The 17,926-nt window shown below is 41.7% G+C and overlaps 2 protein-coding genes across 2 annotated transcripts in view; one reads left to right on the forward strand and one right to left on the reverse strand.

The window, feature by feature from the left end:
- Positions 1–6,190, forward strand: part of LOC103179580 (mannosyl-oligosaccharide 1,2-alpha-mannosidase IA) — a 28,376-nt gene extending 22,186 nt beyond the window's left edge. Inside the window, 1 exon segment of the mRNA XM_007894949.2 lies at positions 135–6,190. Coding sequence (XP_007893140.2) covers positions 135–246 — 112 coding nt within the window. The 3' untranslated portion in view covers positions 247–6,190.
- A 2,901-nt stretch (positions 6,191–9,091) lies between these two features.
- LOC103179629 (cytosolic 5'-nucleotidase 1A-like) lies at positions 9,092–15,929 on the reverse strand. The gene is made up of 6 exons (XM_042338653.1): positions 15,628–15,929; positions 14,080–14,247; positions 12,917–13,046; positions 12,272–12,394; positions 10,746–10,930; positions 9,092–10,482 (listed from the first exon to the last, which is right to left on the reverse strand). Exons 1-6 carry the CDS (start codon positions 15,685–15,687, stop codon positions 10,153–10,155), a joined length of 996 nt encoding a protein of 331 aa, XP_042194587.1. The 5' UTR covers positions 15,688–15,929; the 3' UTR covers positions 9,092–10,152.
- Between the last annotated feature and the right edge of the window lie 1,997 nt (positions 15,930–17,926).

Genomic DNA, 17,926 nt, shown 5'->3' on the forward strand with positions numbered 1-17,926 from the left:
TTTCAATTAGTGTGGACTACTGGCTCTCTGCTTTTTTAGTTCCTCTGTTTCGTAGTTACCGACAGTATAACTGGCCTTTTTATAATAATCCTTTCCCTCATCTATTTCTGTTGTTGTATTTCCTAAAATATTAGGTATCTCTACGTGCTGTTCTCTGAAGATGAACTTCTGTCTCCGGAACATTGGGTATTTAACACAGAGGCACATCCACTACCTATAATACATGGGAGCAGAGAGCAGAAGTGATCGCATTTGACCAGTAAACCTTTCTCTGAAGAAGGGATAATCTTTTGTTCAGTCTGTTGGGTTGAAATATATTTCCTTTCCAGAAAGGACCATTCTTGATGTAGATAGAACTGAGAAGAGATTCAGCTGTCCAATCAATTGTTGTAGTATTTGACCTTCAGTGGGCATATTAATTTCCTCCATGAGGAGTTGCATGGCCTAATTGGCTGTTTATAGTGGGCCGCACCAAAAAGCAAAGGCTCTGAAATGTATTGTTCATATACAAGAATTGACGTGGGGAGAATGCAAACATCAATTTAACTCTGTTCTTTCTTGACCAAAGGATATAAATTTGACATATTGAAAAGATGTAAAAGCAGTTTTTATTTTGTCAGTCTTGTGTCTGACAAAATAACCAATCAGTATGCTTAAAAAATTATCCAAATCAAACTGAGAGTTCGATGCATCCCTACACATAGAAATTACAAGAGATATTTGTTGGAATGGAATGTGCATTCTCTCCCCAGAGGGATGCTTACCAATGAGGGCACTGCTTGGCAAGCTTTTCTGCTGCTTGTCCAGCTAGGACCACTATCTCTTAGGGCTTTGCCTTGCAGGGCCCAGGAGCTGAGGCAGAGACCCTCTTACCATTAACTGGTCTGCTGTTCCAAGTCTTGGTGATGAGCCAGCCTAGAGTACTGCAGACCTACCTGGCTCAGGAATTATTTTAGCTGGTTAAACTACATAACTAAACATGACCCGATTTCTGGTGTCCCCAAGCCTTAGCTTTTGTCAAACTATATCCAACTACATTCAGGTTTAGGTAACCAGGGTGCGTCCCTCTGGAGAGCAAGTGTATGTTCCATTCCTGACAAACCGAAACCATACATTTTATGGAACTTCCAGAAGTTCAGTTTGGAGACTCTTAAGGATAGTTTAGGGTTTTTGGCTGTGTCAATTACCTGACTGACTAAATAAAAACTCTACCCTGTTATGCCTCTTCATCCCCTACCCCTCGGTGGGAAATTAGGTCGTCTATTATCATACATAGTCTTGTTCCCAGGTCCACTGATGTCCATCCACTTACCTGTCGTACATCAAGACCTGGATGAGCACCAACCTTATGCAGCTAATCATGGACAAGACATTAGCCATCCTCCTTGTCTTCCTCCAATGTTTCCTGACCTCAGTCTCTAATCTTTGAAACTCACTGAACCAATTGCAACCTCAGCACTTGTGTTCGATCCCCCATTCTATCCCTGATTAGGACTGCTGTTCCTCTACCTCCACCATATTGCTCACCTCCAATCTTATCTCACACCAGATGCTGCGAAAACCTCATCCATGCTTTTGTCACCTTCCTGCCTTGATTTTTCAAACCTATTCCTTGCTAGTCTCTCCAGTTTCGCCAGTCATAGGGTCCAGCTAATATAAAATTCTGCCACCTATACTTATTTTCCAGGAATGCAACTCAGGAGAAATAGGATAATAGGGTGTTAGAAATCCATTAAAGATTATGAATTAAGAATTATTCCAATTGTTAAAAAAAGTATGTAAAATCTATTTCACGTCTTTTGTGATCCAAAGATAGCATCACGTGAGTGCCTAATATTTGTAGCTTGAGAAATTTTATTTTTATTAACCTGAAGAACAAAGTTCCAGTGGATGAGGTGGCACTTTTAGCGATAGCTTCACATTTCTAAAGTGTATTCTTATCCCACAAGCACAACAAACATGTGTTCTGAGAGCTCTGCAAAGCTATAATAATACTTGCATTTGATATAGCGACTTAACACATTTTTGAGATGTTTCAAAGCACTTCACAGAAAATACTGTAAAGTATAGGGACTGTATTTTGTGGGCGAAACGTGGCAGGAAATTGTCCACAAACAGCTGTAGATTGAGTGACCAAATTATTATTTTTCTATGGCAAAAGCCCACTTCAAAAGGCCTGATGTTTAGGATCCATGAGATGGTGTATTCAATGATAGAGTTGTATTAGCATATTTTAGGAGGCTTTCTCTTTCCCTTTCGAAATAAAGAAAAGCAAGAAAGAGATGCAAAAAAAGACGATACAACATAAACAGAAAAAGCATTAAAATAACAAATTACTATGTAATAAGATTGCAGCACATAAACACCAGAGAAAGACTTATGTGCAATACAGATTTGTTGACTGAAAAAATGTGAGCACGAATTTATAACCTGCAAGGTAATAAGAATGAAAATGGCAATTAATGATATTGTGGATTGAGTGACCAAATTATTATTTTAAAAAAATTAAAAGTGCAATGACTAACACGGACCTTGAGAATTTGAAATAGTATGTCTTGGTTAGGATGCTTTTGAATCTTTTTGTCAGATAAATTGTTGAAAATATATTGGTATACAAAAATAGTATTGCAAAGGATTCTTAGAAAGAGATGATAAGCAACAAATAGTTCAAATATTGTACCGTGTTTCATAAAGATATATTCATTACATGGAGCAAATTAATTCAATTATCAATAATGGCTTATATATAGTGAGATAAACTTAAGATTGCAAGAGACGGCAGAAATAACTTGAGCAATTAGCCAAAGTAATGGCGATTAAATATCACTTGTCAACTGTTATCAACCATCAGCTCAAAGTGGAGAGTTGACAAGTTGTTTATGCGAGACTGGGAGACTATCAAATCTTATTGTATTTGTCAGAAATAATTTTAAATTATAGATAATATGGAGAGATCATAGGCAATTGTGTTAGAGAGTTAAGAGCATAAAAGATCTTGAGAAAATGAGTGTCTGTTGACACAGTTGAAGTGGAGCATTAAGGTAGATGCTATGCAAGTTCTCACGATGACATTCAGCTGGTTGGAAATATTCATTAAAGTACTCACTGTGAAATTTTACCGCCTTCGTATTCCAAGAGTCTCAGAAATGTGGATGAGCCGAGAACTAATTTAATTGGGCTTGAAATTGAAAGGTAACTAACCAGAGTGTAGGAATTTGAGAAAATCAAAATATATTTTTGTTTTGATTTATGACTGTTCATTGAGTTAGTTCATTTTAACAATGGATGGATATCAGGAAAAAAACAGTTAATAATCCTTGCGTTTGATATTAATTTATCCATAATAGTCGTAAAAGCAGAATTAAAAGAATGGAACTTATCCAGCCAGGTACTTACCTGTCTAAGTTACTGGAATATAAGGTTCGCACTTCTAAGAATTATTTATAAAGGCTGAATGTTTACAGTAACTTGGAGCTCAGTATTTTCTACTAGTCTTCAGGCACCTCTTTGACCACTTCACACACCCTCCTACTCAGTAGGGTAGTCTCTAAGACATTATTCCACTTGAAGGTTGCTGTAAGGCTATCTACGTGTTTCTTTGTATCTGCCCCTTGTGTGTGTATCTGTGTGTGTGTGTGTGTGTGTTTCTTTCTGATCTCTCCTGTTATCAGTCTGAAAGTGATCACCCATCAGTCACTTTCAGTCAGTAACGTGAGAGAGACCTGCTAACCAGCACCTTGCTGGGTCAGAGCAAGCCTGAGCTCCGGACACACATTACGACTGTTCGCGCCCGGAGAAAGATCTCCCCGGCTGAATGCCACCCACGAGTTGCCAATTGAATTAATGGCAAATGATAAATTGGCGCCATCAAATTTTGCCTTATACCCAGGTTAAGTCAAACCTAGAGAGGTAATGAAGTAAGTGAATGGATAAATCATTTAAGCATCATTCAACTTTGAAGGTATAAGATTATACTAGCCTAGAGAAGTTATTTGTCCAGAACATTAGTTTCTTTTAAAAAAAAGCAATATATGAAAGAAATAGCACCAGTAACCCAGCTGATGAAGAAAACTACATTCTGCTATGATACAAATGTTTGGTGTTTTTTAAGATAGTAATTATATTGGGTGTAATTATTCTGTTCCTCTTAAATAATATTGCATGCTTCATCCTTTATAAACATTTGCTTTTAAAGATGCTTGATTTGATATTGGATAATTATAACTTGATTGCAATTCTTTAAATCTTTCACAAGGCAGATTACTATCTAAATCCAACTTTATTATATTCCATTTATTATCCCGAGTGGAGTGAACGTTCATTGTGTTACATTTGTTTCAGTTGATGTACGTTAGAAAATGTGTCAGAAATACGCTGCAAATATCACACTGTCATGCGTTTTCTGGCTCAAAAGCAAGAGTTTCAGTATTTTGTGTTCTTGGTCTTGAGTGCACACATATGGTTGCCTTAAGTCCACAGATAATTTAGGTGGGATTGCTGAAAATGTTGTGCCTTGTAGCCTCAGAGTCCTAAGAATTATTTGGTGGTTTAATAAATCAAAATGGAATCCAATTGAAAGTAAACCCACCCACCATTGAGGTCAATTTTGTAAGGTAGACTCGATCCAATATTCTATAATCATATAATTCAGGCTGAATTAGGTTTTGCACAACCTTGACATTCACCTTGAGCTGAGTTTCAACTCCCAAAGAACAACATCACCAGCACTGCTTTCTTCCACCTACAGACCATTGCCTTCTCAACCCACAGCTGCTGAAACCCCTTATCTGCTATAATTGCCTCAAGGATAGGTTTTCCCAATGCTTTCCTCAATGTCACCAGAAGTATCAGCTGACCAGAACTCAGTATGGTTTTTCATATACCTTAATTCTCTCCAAGCTCCTTACATCCATTACCTGCATCCACAATGGGTTTACTTTCTTTGACTCAATCCCTCAGTGGATTGATATAAGATTCTTGTTCTGGTCTTCAAGGTCTTCTGTGGGCTAATCCCATTCTATTTATGCAATCCAGCGCCCTGGGGTGTCGTCCTGACGTGAAAGGAGCTATAGAAATGTAATTTTGTATTGTATCTTCTGGATCCCTAGTCCCAACCTTTACCCTCAACTCTTTAGGCTCTGGTTTATTGCTTGTTCTTCACTTCCTTTATTCCGTCACAAACCTGAGACTTCAACCATCGTGCCCCTATTTTCCACATCACTCCTCCGAAACCATTTTTGCCTTGCAATGTCTCTCCTTGCCTCAAAAACCTAAAATATATCTGTTTCAGTGCATTTGGCTAATTGCCTTAATTCTCTTGAATTTGAGATATTCTTTGATATAAAATCACTATTGAGCTAATCCTCCACATAATTAACTTTTCGCCCTGCCACATCTTAATCTATCTTGAAGTGTTCCCAAACAAAGTGGTTTTATTGCTATTAAAGGTTGTCATTGCAGTGTTTCTTGGATCAATTGAGAGAATTAATCCTGGTTAGATTTATACCACTTAGAATTTCGTCACAAATCAATGATCGTTATTCTCACAATATAGAGGTGATGTTTTTGGTGTATTTTCTATGGAGCATTTAAAGTATGTAGATAATATTAATAGTACTGGGAGTGGTGTGGGTTTTGCAAGACCAAAATTAACCGATTTATTCTGATAATTTATTTACTTCAAACCAGTGTCCCATCTCCTAACTCATTTGTAGTTCGTCTACACACCAGATGTGGGTATGTGTGGCTTACTCTGAATTTATTGTATGTTGATTGAAAAATAAAGTGACCAACAGAATGCTGCACTGCAGCAGCCATTCACCACAAATGATTCTCAGTTTTTTCCCCTCGATTCAGGACAGTGCGATGATGGTACTCGGTGTCGGGGTTATTTACGTGAAAACTTTCATAGTAACTTTTTATAAATTTTTCACAATACAACCAACATTGATTTAAGAAATAATATTAAGATGAGAATGTAATATAATTTGAAAACTGTGATTGATATGTATTTAATCACCATACAGACTGATATGTTAACTGTGTCGGAAATATCTTGATGAAATAATAAGTGGATGTGTTGACTTATTGATGATATTGATGACAGGTTTGTACGTTGGCTCCTCACATATGCAGTTCTCAGCAGGTTTGTGTTCATATGAATAAATGAATAAAGCAATAATGTGAAGCACATCACTTTTTATTCACACTTTGGAGATGTATAGAGTTGGAAAATAATGTTTATTGTATTTTCTGTTAAGCAGCATGAGTTTCCATTTAGTATTAAAGTTATCATTTTCTAGGTCTTGCAGTTATTTGATTCAGAACCTTTGCCTCCAGCAAACCAAGAGACATCACATTCAAATTTATTTGGACCTGATTTTTAATACTATTTGTGATGGGCAAACATCAGGTCGCGCCTGAAGACCTTCCTCTTCCCGTGCTTATGGTCACCTCCCCTCGGCTTGGCATCAGGCTCCGCCACAGTCAAGCGCTCTGAGTCACTGCCCTGTGGTAGGGGTGTTATATAAATGTAAGTTGTCTCAACTATGTGATATGGGGCTATATCAAATGCAAGGATTATTTTTAACCAATATCTACTTGGAAGGGAAAGCATTTGTATACATCAGCTCATTTAAAAAAAAAGGTATTTGGTTAAACTGCTACTCAAGGTTACTAAATGTTGAACGTTTTGAACAGCTTCACAGGATTTACTGTGAATGGTAATGGAGTCCTGTAGCTCAGTGGTGAGAGCACTCGCCTTGCAAGCGAGACACCTGGGTTCAATTCTAGACAGGGCGAAACCTTGGCAAAGTTTCCTTACTCCACACAGAGCCTAATAATCCTCCAAAACGATAATAAATTGGTCATTTTCAATCCACGACTGTTTGTGGGACATTGCTGTGCGCAATTGGCGGCTGCGTTTCGCCCACAAATATACAGTCAATTCACTTTACAGTCTATGCTGTGAAGCGCTTTGAGATGTCTCGAAGATGTGAAAAGCGCTACATCAAATGCAAGGATTATTATTATAAGCAAATTATTAGTAGCCAGCACAGCTCCAAGGATATCCTGCTCTCTCTCCCCCCCCCCCCCCCCCCCCCCCCAACACCCAGACAGTCACTAGTTGGTTATTCAACAGCCAACAAGTGCAGATTTATACCTGCACTGGGTGGATTCCGGGTACCAGGAACTCCCTGCAAGTTTTCTGGTGAGCAGCTCAGCGTACGTAAAATGCCTGGAACATTATGTATGATAATTCCACTAGATGGAGTTGTGGAGCTTGAGCAGCTGCTTACAGCGACTTGATTTATATAGTGCCTTTTCTCATGCAAGGTAGTGTCTCGGAACACTTAATTGCTTACGTAGGAGTACTTGCCTCTGCGTACCAATCAAAGTGCAGATCAAGCATTGGGGGGGGAAATGTGTGTATATACAATACATAAATGTGTATTCAAGAACCAGACCCCAGGTATCACATTCTTAGAACGTGCCTGGACAAATTTAGCTGCTAACTAGTAAATACATATAGCCACGGCTTGGTATCCACCTTGGTTGGAATACAGTGAAGTTACCACTAGGTAAGCAAATAAGTGCTCTGAGGCAATACCTTACATGATCCCTCCAAAAAACAACAGTATTAAATTGGTCATTTTCAATCCACGACTGTGGGACGCTGCTGTGCGCAATTGGCTGCCGCGTTTCGCCCACAAATATACAGTCAATTCACTTTACAGCATATTCTGTGAAGCACTTTGAGATGTTGAAAAGACGTGAAAAGCGCTATATCAAATGCAAGGATTATTATTATAATGAGAAAGGCACTATATAAATCAAGTTGTAAACAGCTGCTCTTCAAGCTCCAGACCTCCATCTAGCGGAACGATTGCACTGGCAGTATGTGTGATCTACTATTTATATTTTTTTATATATATGTGTGTGTACCTCCAAGCAACCCACATTCTTTTCCATGTGCTGAACCTTCAATGCACCCATCACCTGATGAATGAACCATGTACAAATTCCGCAGGTACCTACTTTCCTCAAGTGAAGCCACTTCACCTTTGCTGAACCAGTCCCTTCCCAACAGGCCTGCGGGACCTGTATTGATTGAAACTGTTTCATTTCCCACAACTGTACTACCTTCTAGGATTCAAAATGATGGCCAAGTTCAACAGTAACATTCAAAATACAGACACCCGTCAAAGGTGCAGCGGAGCAACAGGGAACTCCTCTTAGCAGCATGGAGTATATCACTTCTGTCTTGGTAGATAAAACCGTTCCCCCTCTTAAGTGCAAGATACAACCTGTAGCTGGTCAATCATATAAGGTGGTTGAAAATGACACCCTGCTCATAGCTCATGTCTCTGATTTCAGAGTTCAATTACTTGAAAACGACTTGGCCATTGCTCTTGACTCTGGTTGAAAGGTTCCAGCACTTAAAAGATTTGTCTTCAGTTTGTTGCGAAGAGAAACACATTCCACCTTTCAAGAACGACTGCAGTTTACCAGTGCATTACTGGGTGAGACTGCTGGTGGCATCACAATTGTCACAAGGCTACCATTATTTCCATTCTTCAAATGTTTCTGATTATTTTGGGGGCAAGTTTACATTTCTGTGTATTTGCGTAACATCAATACACTTGGGCTGCTCTTTGTTAGTGAAGTATTTATGCAGAGCACAATGGTTGCAAAGACTATTTTATTTGGATAGCAATGTACAATCTTTGCAATGATACTTCAAGTTCAGTGAGTTTCAAAATAGATTTTGTTATATATTCATATGATATTTAGGCATGCAGTTAGTATACAGTGGAGTCCTGTAGCTCAATGGTTGAGCACTCGCTTTGCAAGTGAGAGACCTGAGTTCAATTCCAGGCAGAGGGCGAAACCTTGGGCAAGTTTCCTTACTCCACACAGAGCCTAATAATATTCCCTCCAAAACCAAAAACAATAATAAATTGGTCATTTTCAATCTACGACTGTTTGTGGGACATTGCTGTGCGCAATTGGCTGCCGCGTTCACTCACAAATATACAGTCAATTCACTTTACAGTGTGTTCTGTGAAGCGCTTTGGGACGTCCTCCCGACGTGAAAAGCGCTATATCAAATGCAAGGATTATTATTATTTATTATTATATCCGTTCCTAAATATTTTCTGTACTTCTCACTGAGGGCATTTGGCAAAATGTCTTTCACAGATTATTGTGTCCTACGGGTAATGAAGTACTGAATTTGACCTCATAAGATGTCCGCAAGTATTTCAAACTCTCGGGTGCTGTTCAGAGCTGCTACGTCAAGGCTATATTCTTGTCCCACAGTTCACACAATAAAGGTGACCGAGGCAGACAGCTGGCTTCTGGAGGGAAACTAAGATTCAAATAATTTACTCTTTATGCGGTTAGTTGATCACTCTGTGCTCCATCTTTGGGTAACTCTTCCCTATTCCATAGTTCTTGTTGGTCTTGCAAACTAGATTGTCAGAGGGCCACTTAGATGTCAGGCTGTGATTGTCTGCAGCACTTCCCATTCGCTGTAAATTTCTGAGGGAAATGTACAGAATAGTTGAGCGCAATTGAACTGGTATAAAAAAACAAACTGATATTAACTACTCCAATATTTGGCTCCCAGAATTTCAATCTTATATAATAACAATAATATAATAATCCTTACATTTGGTTTGGAACTTTCATGTCATCAGGACACATGCTGTAAAGTGCATTAATGAACTGAGTTTTAGTTTTTGTAGTGAGCACATATGGCTCCAGAGTGTATTCAATTCAATTAGCTGAAACCAGACACTGCACAAAGTTACAAGAGGGGTTTTGGTAGAGGATGAAGAGGCCATGGCCACTAAAGTAGGATTGCTGCTCCACTACCATATTTTCACTCTATAGCAGAGAAAATACTGAGAAACGTCAGCTATTACAGTAATACCATTACAATTCATCTTATGTTAATTATATTGCACTTGTCTTTTTTCTCTGCCATGAACTCCGGCACAGGACATGTATTGCCACAAGATTCTATCAAACCTGCCCCTGACTCTTTAAGGCCCTTTGACTCTATTCAAAGCAACAAACAACGACTTGCATTTACAGAGCGCCCTTCCACGCGGGGTAGTGTCTCAAAGCACCTCACTCGGACGTTATTCACTTGGGCCTTTTCACAGCCCCGTAGGGAACATGAGCTGCAACAGTTCCCATTGCGTTTGCTCCCTCGACGTGGAACATTTGGTCATCAAAGAAAATATGAGGACGAATTTTTTGCAGCAGAGGTCCTTTGGGAGCACCAGCAAGGAAGAGAGCTTCGTCCGTCTCCAGACCCCAGGTGCGGAGCGTCTTCAGAACCCTCGCTCCTGAACTGGCGGCATTCCTCGCTGTCACCAAGTATGTACGGATTGGGCAGTTTAAACGCTGGCCTTTATCATAAAATTTCTTCTGCAACTTTCCCAACGATTCCAAAAAGCCTTTTAGTGGTCCCTGTTTAATGATAAAGCAGACATTGCTGGGAAAACGGGGATGGTGATAATCCTTACATTTGATAATAATTCCTACACAATAAGAGCAGCTGGCGTACGGATTCACTCCCTGGCAATTCTGTGCCCCACAAGTGCTCACTGCACCGAAATCATCATTCTCCTGGTTAACAACTCATGACAACAACCAGAAGAAACATTCATAAGGCACGCTTTGCAGAGAATAACATCTGCTGTTCCCATTTATAATTCAGGAACAACTCTTACCTTTGCCAATGGTTCATTTTCATATGCTTGTTCATGTTCAAAAAATTTATCTAATCCAAGTTCGTTAACGATTTGTTCGGATTCGTCTGAGAAAAGTACAGCATCTCCATCGAAAGCAACCCTCAGTTGATTCTCCGAATAACTCAGATCTTGATTTGGGCTAAAAATAGTGGCAGCTGCAATGCCTGGTAATCAAATCAGAAGCTCCTGGTTAGTCTACAGCACTGGTTTACCCTACGTTTTCAACTGAACTGCTACACAGCTCTCAATATAGTCACTGTACCCTTCATTATACATCTCATCACGTCTGACCAGCTTCATCAGACTTTTTTGAGAAGATGACATCCCAAATTGACTGGGCTATATGATGTACATCTTGACTTCCAAATGGCGCTTCACACAGAACCGCATAAAGAACTACTTCACAACCTGATGTCACTGGAAATCGAGGGAAAGACATGTGCATAGATTCAAAACTAGCTGACGGGAAGGAAGCAGAGGATCGATGTTAGGGGAGCTAGGTCAAAATGAGCACGGTATTAGGGGAGTTATCTCAGGAGCTGTATTAGGACTCCTGCTCCTTGTATACATTAATGAACTGCCACATTACAGATCCAATGTAAGGCAGTTATATTTGCAGATGATATAAGGTGGGGGTGGAATCAGTGAAGTGAGCAAAGTTCTTACAAAGAGATAGGGTAAGCAGATGTGGGCTGATCATTGGCAAATTAAGTTCAATACAGTAAATGCAAAGTACCTCATACAGGAAGTAAGAATAGGAAACACATGTGCTCCATGGATGGGCTAGAACTTGCCGAGGGGGAAGCTGAAAGAGATTGACAGGTGTTAGTCAACTCATCGCTCACCGTGTCAAATCTTCCTGTCCCTCTTTTAATTCCCTCAACTGATTCCTTATTGTTGGCTTTCTGGGATAGCGTGAGAAGAAATTTCTTTGGAACATTTTGATTAAATCACTCGTCAGGTCCACAGACTAAATCTTGTATCTATCTGCCTTTCACCAGTTTAGAACCACCCCTAATGCATCCCAGCTATTCCTGTGACCCTATGACTCTTTCCAAAGCCAATATATTCTTCCACGTAATACAGAATACAGCGACCAAAATTGCTACAATATTCCAGGGGCAGTCTCATCAGTGCCCTCCCTGTACAGTCTCCACAGTGTTTACCTGCTTTCATATTTTAAGCCTCTAAGAATGAACTATCTCTGCACCTTTGTGCTAACATTTAGTGATTTGTTTACTTGATACAATTTACATTTATATAGCACCTTTCATGTTGGGAGGATGTCTCAAAGCACTTGATAATGTTGGATTGGCTGGGGTGGTAGCTGGCGGAAGAGGGTGGGGGATGTAAAGTTGACCGAAAACGCAGTCAAAGAGGCATATTTTGTGATGTCCCTTGAACGAGGGATGGGAGATGTTAGAAGTTTGTCCAGACATCTATCCCACCAGAGCTTACCTTAACGCTGCACAATATAGTGTATTGTGGCTGCTATGGAGACTGACCTTGCTGAATGGCATCCTGTACTTTCTCGGAGTCTGCGGACAGATACAGGTCAGTGTGCGAAGCTTTCAGATAGTCAATTGGACTCCGGCCGCCAGTCATATAAAACCTTTCCACCATGAGCCCTGCAAGGGAGACATCATAACAGAGATTGTGAACTCACCCACTACACACACACATACACAATGTGGAATACACCCGCATACACTTGGCGGGGAAGTATACGCTCACACTTTAGTTTTACAAACCATACTGGATATCCCTTGTCAATTCCATCTTTTTTAAATGTTCTACACAATATAGATAATATACTATAATAATAGCCCTTATTATTAAGATACGCCTTCTCTCAAGAATGAAGAGCCTGAGTTCATAGCTCATTCCTACAACACTGAAAGATCATCCTCGTTGATTTCCTCTGCAGGAGATATTTCTTTACACACAAGGTAATCAACAGATTATCAGGAAGGATGGCTGAGGCCAGGATGGTAGAATCATATAAGGACAGTGGTGGGGGTGGGGGGTATTGTGGATAGATGAGATCACATGGACTTCATCATCCAGATCTCTCTTATGATCTTCTGACCCAGCAATGGACCCGAGAATCGCTGTGAATATCAGAGGTTGACGGAACCGCAGACACTTACCATAGTGGTTGATGGTGTTGATCAGCCGGACACCCACCTGTGCGTGGTTGTTGGTCACCAGCACAATGTCAAAGAGCTGCTCGCTTTCTGGGTACAGCTCTCGCAGCTTGGCATTGACAACTTCCAGAGCCTAGACATTAGCAATCCACATTAGCATCAGCATCCCCGACATCACCCAGCGCACACCGCCTGCCCAAGTGTCAGGCTGACACCAATACAGATCAGGCTAAATCAACTCGTGCGTGGATATTGCTGTGGCATTTAGCCGCGTCAATAATAATCCTGGCATTTGATATAGCACCTTATCACGTCTTCGAGACGTCCCAAAGCGCTTCACAGAATATGCTATAAAGTGAACTGATTGAATATTTTGTGGGCGAAATGCGGCAGCCAATTGCGCAAAACGAATGGCAAACTGCATTTGATGCAGCGCCTTATCATGTCTTCTGGATGTCTCGAAGTGAATTGACTGCAGATTTTGTGGACGAAACAGCAGTGTCCCACAAACAATCGTGGATTGAGTGACCAAATAATTATTATTAATTAATTACTTATGAAGGGATTATTACTCCCAGAAAAGGGATCCACCAATCGACTTACTGCTAGGTAAACAGGGGCATGTGGAGTAAGAAAAATTTGCCTAACATTTCACCCTGCCCGGGAATCGAACCTAGGTCTTCTCACTTGCGAGGCGAGTGCTCTAACCACTAAGCTACAGGACTCCACAGTTTGATGAGGATCAATCAATAGGCTTTGAATGATTCCTTTAACTGCACTGAACCCTTTGCACTTTATATCTTAAACTCCTTCACACGCTCCTGCTCGGCAGCTGCCCTTCATAACTGAGCTAAAATTAACACCAATACATGGAAATCCAAAAATAACCGGGCACTATTAGACTTTCCTCTATTCAGAACTCACTTAAACACATCCAACATGTGTGTCAACTTAGTTCAGTTGGTAGCACTTTTGCCTCTTTTGAGTCTGAAAGTTGTGGGTTCCAGTCCCACATTGGGACTTTAACTCACATGGGCTAAGCTGACACTCCAGTGCAGTGCTGGGGTGTCCGAGGTCCTGTCTGCTTATCCAGGTGGATGTTAAAGATCCCGTGGCACTCTGGGGGCTGGGGGCTGGGAACATTTGGGGAAGGTGAAGTTAGACACCTGGACAAAGGGAAAGGCGGCTCCTGGGGGAAACGGCTCATTCTCATGCAGCATCTGGTACTTGACATAAGGCTCGACCCCCTGGTCCTCGAATATCTTTGTCTCTTTCTCCATGTTGAAGAGGGCTCTGGACGACACTGCGATGGTGGTGGCATTCTGGGGCTTGGGCTGAAAGAGAGGTCGAGAAAGTGAGTCATGAGTGTTAGAAATAAAATGGGTGAACAGGACACTGTTGGGATTGGGATGGGGGATTTAATATAGTGGTATCAGCTGAAACGTGGCTTTAGAGCAGGCAGGATTGGGAACTAAACATTCCTGGGTGCGCACTTTCAGAAGGAATAGAGAAGGAAAATGTGGCCGAGAGTTGGGGCAATTAATCAGAGACTCCTTTACAGTATTACAGAGCAGGAATATTGCAGAGTGGAAGGGGAGTTCTATCCCATTCAGTGAGTACTTGTGTTTCCTATTCTTACTTCCTATATGTAGTGGAGTCCTGTAGCTCAGTGGTTAAGAGCACTCGCCTTGCAAACGAGAGACCTGAGTTCAATTCCAGGCAGGGCAAAACCTTGGGAAAGTTTCCTTACTCCATACGCCTAATAAAATCCCTCATTTTCAATCCACGACTGTTTGTGGGACACTGCTGTGCGCAATTGGCTGCTGCGTTTCACCCACAAATATACAGTATATTCTGTGAAGCGTTTTGAGGCATCTAGAAGACGTGAAAAGCGCTACATCAAATGCAAGGATTATTATTATTATTATTATGCAGTACTTGCAATTATCGGTATTGAACTTCATTTACCAGTTCTTAGCCCATGTGTACATAATAATAATAATCCTTGCATTTGATATAGCGCCTTATCATGTCTTCGAGTCGTCTCAAAGCGCTTCACAGAATATACTGTAAAGTGAATTGCTTGTATACTTTTGGGGCAAAACATGCCTATCCTATCAAGCTCTCTTTGTATATACGGCCGTTGCTGCCTCCGCTGATTCCACAGTGTCTCCAACTTGATGTCACCTACAAATTTAACCGGGTCTGCGAGTCCAGAGCATTAATGTATACGAGGAACAGTGAGACACTGCGGGTCTGTCAGACCCGCACTTGATACCTCTCCCCCTTTTCGACCCAGCTCCCCTAACTGCAACCCAGCGCCTTGGGACGCCCTCCGAAGGTAATACGTTGTCGTCCTTGTTGGCTCCCTTTGCTTCAGCCAATTCTCAACCCAGTTGGATGTCTCTGCCCTTGACACCCAGTGACCTCGGTTTGCCAGGAGCCTCTGATGCCCCGCTCCTGGGCTCACCCTCTCCCAGCCTTCAGAAAGGTTTGATTTGCTCAACATCTCGCATCTCCCCAAGACTTAGCAGATGCTCAGTTAATCCATCATCTAACGTGAGTGCAAGGCTCTGGATCCTGCACACAGCTGCAGACAGGAGATGCTGCAGTGGAGCAGCAATCTCTACCCCACCACCCCCCCCACTTTAAGCCTTTCCCCCCCCCCCCCCCCACCCCTCTGTTGTCCCCCCGACTCCCCCACTCTCTCTTACCGGGATGGGCTTCCTCCTTGGACTGGCCCCGAGCTCTGGCTGAGCTGCTGATGGCTCCATCAGCCTTCACACAGCCTCCACTGCAGAAGATGCTGCGGTTGAGAGGTACCACTTCTCTCTCTCTCTCTGTCTCTCTCTCCAATACACACACATACAATCTCTCTCTCTCTCTCTCTCTCCAACACTCACTCTCCGACCACTGTACAATGTGACTTCTCCACTGAGACCTATTGGTCACTGCTCAGACAGCATTTTCCTAACGTCACTTTGCACAAATAGAGTCACTCACATCACTCCCTCCCTCCCTCCCTCCTCCAGGCAACTGCTACTGACTGACTGACTGACTGACTGAGAGATGTGCTATCAATGCCCCACTGTGTGATCTGATAGATTCCATCCCTGGCTCTGATGTATCTGTGCCTTTACTGCCTCTGTTCCTCTCCCCAAGGCTTTTACCATTAAGAAATTCCCTCCTCCCCACCTCCGCCAACAACAACAGATAATAACAGCAAATTGTACTTGTATAGCGCCTAGAGTACTATGGACTGTGAACTCAAACGTATCACACTGCGATGTAATGCTGGGCGCACCCTGTATCGTGGCGTCCTGTTGCTCAGCGGTTAGAGCGCTTGCCTCGCCACGAGAGGACCAGGGTTTGATTCCAGGGCAGGGCGAAACGTTAGGCAAGCTTCCTTCGTGCCACACGCCTCTTGTTTACCTAGCAGTTAGTAGGAATCCGGTTGTTAGTCGATTGGCGGATCGCTTTCCCTGGAGTAATAATCCCTTAAAAAAAATACTAATTTGGTCACTCAACCCACGGCTGTTTGTGGGACGCTGCTGTGCGCAATTGGCTGCCGCATTTCGCCCGCAAAACATACAATCGATTCGCTTTACAATATATTCTGTGAAGCACTTTGAGACGTCTCGAAGACGTGATAAGACGCTACGCCAAACGCAAGGATTGTTATTATTATTATTGCTGTTGTAGTTGCTGTGCTTTGGAAGAGACATTAAATAGAAGCCCCGTCTGTGCCTGTTCAGGTGGCTGTTAAAGATCCCATGGTAATTTTTCAAACAAACCAAAAAAAGTTTCTCCCAGTGTCTTAGCCAACAAACCCCCAAATAAAATTGGTTATTCACTTCACAGCTGTTTGTGGGACATTGCTGTGCGCAACTTGGCTGCCGTGTTTACCTCCAAATACAGGTGAACGGTGAGTCAGTGACAAGAGGGCGGGCATCAGTTTACGATGGTTAGCAAACGAGCAAATTTTACGAGATGTACTTCACGCGAAGAGTGGTTAGGATATGGAGTGCCCTGCCTGACCAGTGGTTGAGACAAAGTCTAATATCCGAGGAGCAAATTACAGGGGTGCGGGGAAAGGGCAGGTAAATGGGACGGAAACGACTGTTCTTTAGCCAGCACAGCAGGATGAATGGCTTCCTTCTGTGCTGTAAATTTATATGATTCTATGGAACATTATTACTACACTTAGTACATCCTGTAAAGAGCTTTGAAGTATCTTGAAGATATGATAAGGCGCTATATCAAATGCAAGGATTAATTTTGTTATTGTAGCTTGAGCTTTCTATTGGGTGCATTTTATCTGTACATTTCTTCCATTTTGCTGTCTAGTCATAACGACAGAAGGTTTGCAGTGATGCGGTATGAAAGGGAATGTCATAGAAAGGAAAGCAAATACTTATTTCCATTACTTGATGTGTGTTTTCTCCCCAAATTCTTATGCATTTGGTAAGAAAACATGCGTTAAGAGTAATGGGAACGATTTGTAGATGATAAGCAATTTAGACAAAGAAGTCCCTTTGCTGGGGTCCTGCAGCTTAGTGGTTAGAGCACTCGCCTTGCAAGTGAAGACACATAAGTTCGATTCCCGGCAGGGCATAACATTGGGCAAGTTTCTTTACTCCACGCACTTCTGTTCTCCTAGCAGTAAGAACCTGGTGATTAGTCAATTGACGGATCGCTTTCCTGGGGATAATAATCATTTAAATTGATCACTTAATCCATGACTGTTTGTGGGACATTGTTGTGCGCTATTGACCGCCACAAAATATAGTCAACTCACTTTACGGTATATTCTGTGAAGCGCTTTGAGATGTCTCGAAGACGTGATAAGGCGCTATATCAAATGCAAGAATTATTATTATTATTTGCTTCATCTGATCTCACCCTTCCAGTCCTACCACTGGATCAAGCTGCTGCTCAATGAATCATCCCAGCCTCTCCCAATTCCAGGCAACACATTCGAATCATTGAAACCCCGTGGCATAACGTAATTGC

The sequence above is a fragment of the Callorhinchus milii genome, unplaced genomic scaffold (genome assembly GCF_018977255.1).
Source record: "Callorhinchus milii isolate IMCB2004 unplaced genomic scaffold, IMCB_Cmil_1.0 Scaffold10, whole genome shotgun sequence".
NCBI lineage: Eukaryota > Metazoa > Chordata > Chondrichthyes > Chimaeriformes > Callorhinchidae > Callorhinchus > Callorhinchus milii.

Bases quoted from the DNA above. Each gene is read 5' to 3' on its own strand.
- LOC103179629 (XM_042338653.1), bottom strand. From the start codon at position 15,687: ATGGAGCCATCAGCAGCTCAGCCAGAGCTCGGGGCCAGTCCAAGGAGG. The intron at 12,395-12,916 runs GTAAGTGTCTGC...TCTCCCTTGCAG, and splicing joins CAACACCATCAACCACTATG to GGCTCATGGTGGAAAGGTTT. The intron at 10,483-10,745 runs GTAAGAGTTGTT...ATCATTAAACAG, and splicing joins AAAATGAACCATTGGCAAAG to GGACCACTAAAAGGCTTTTT.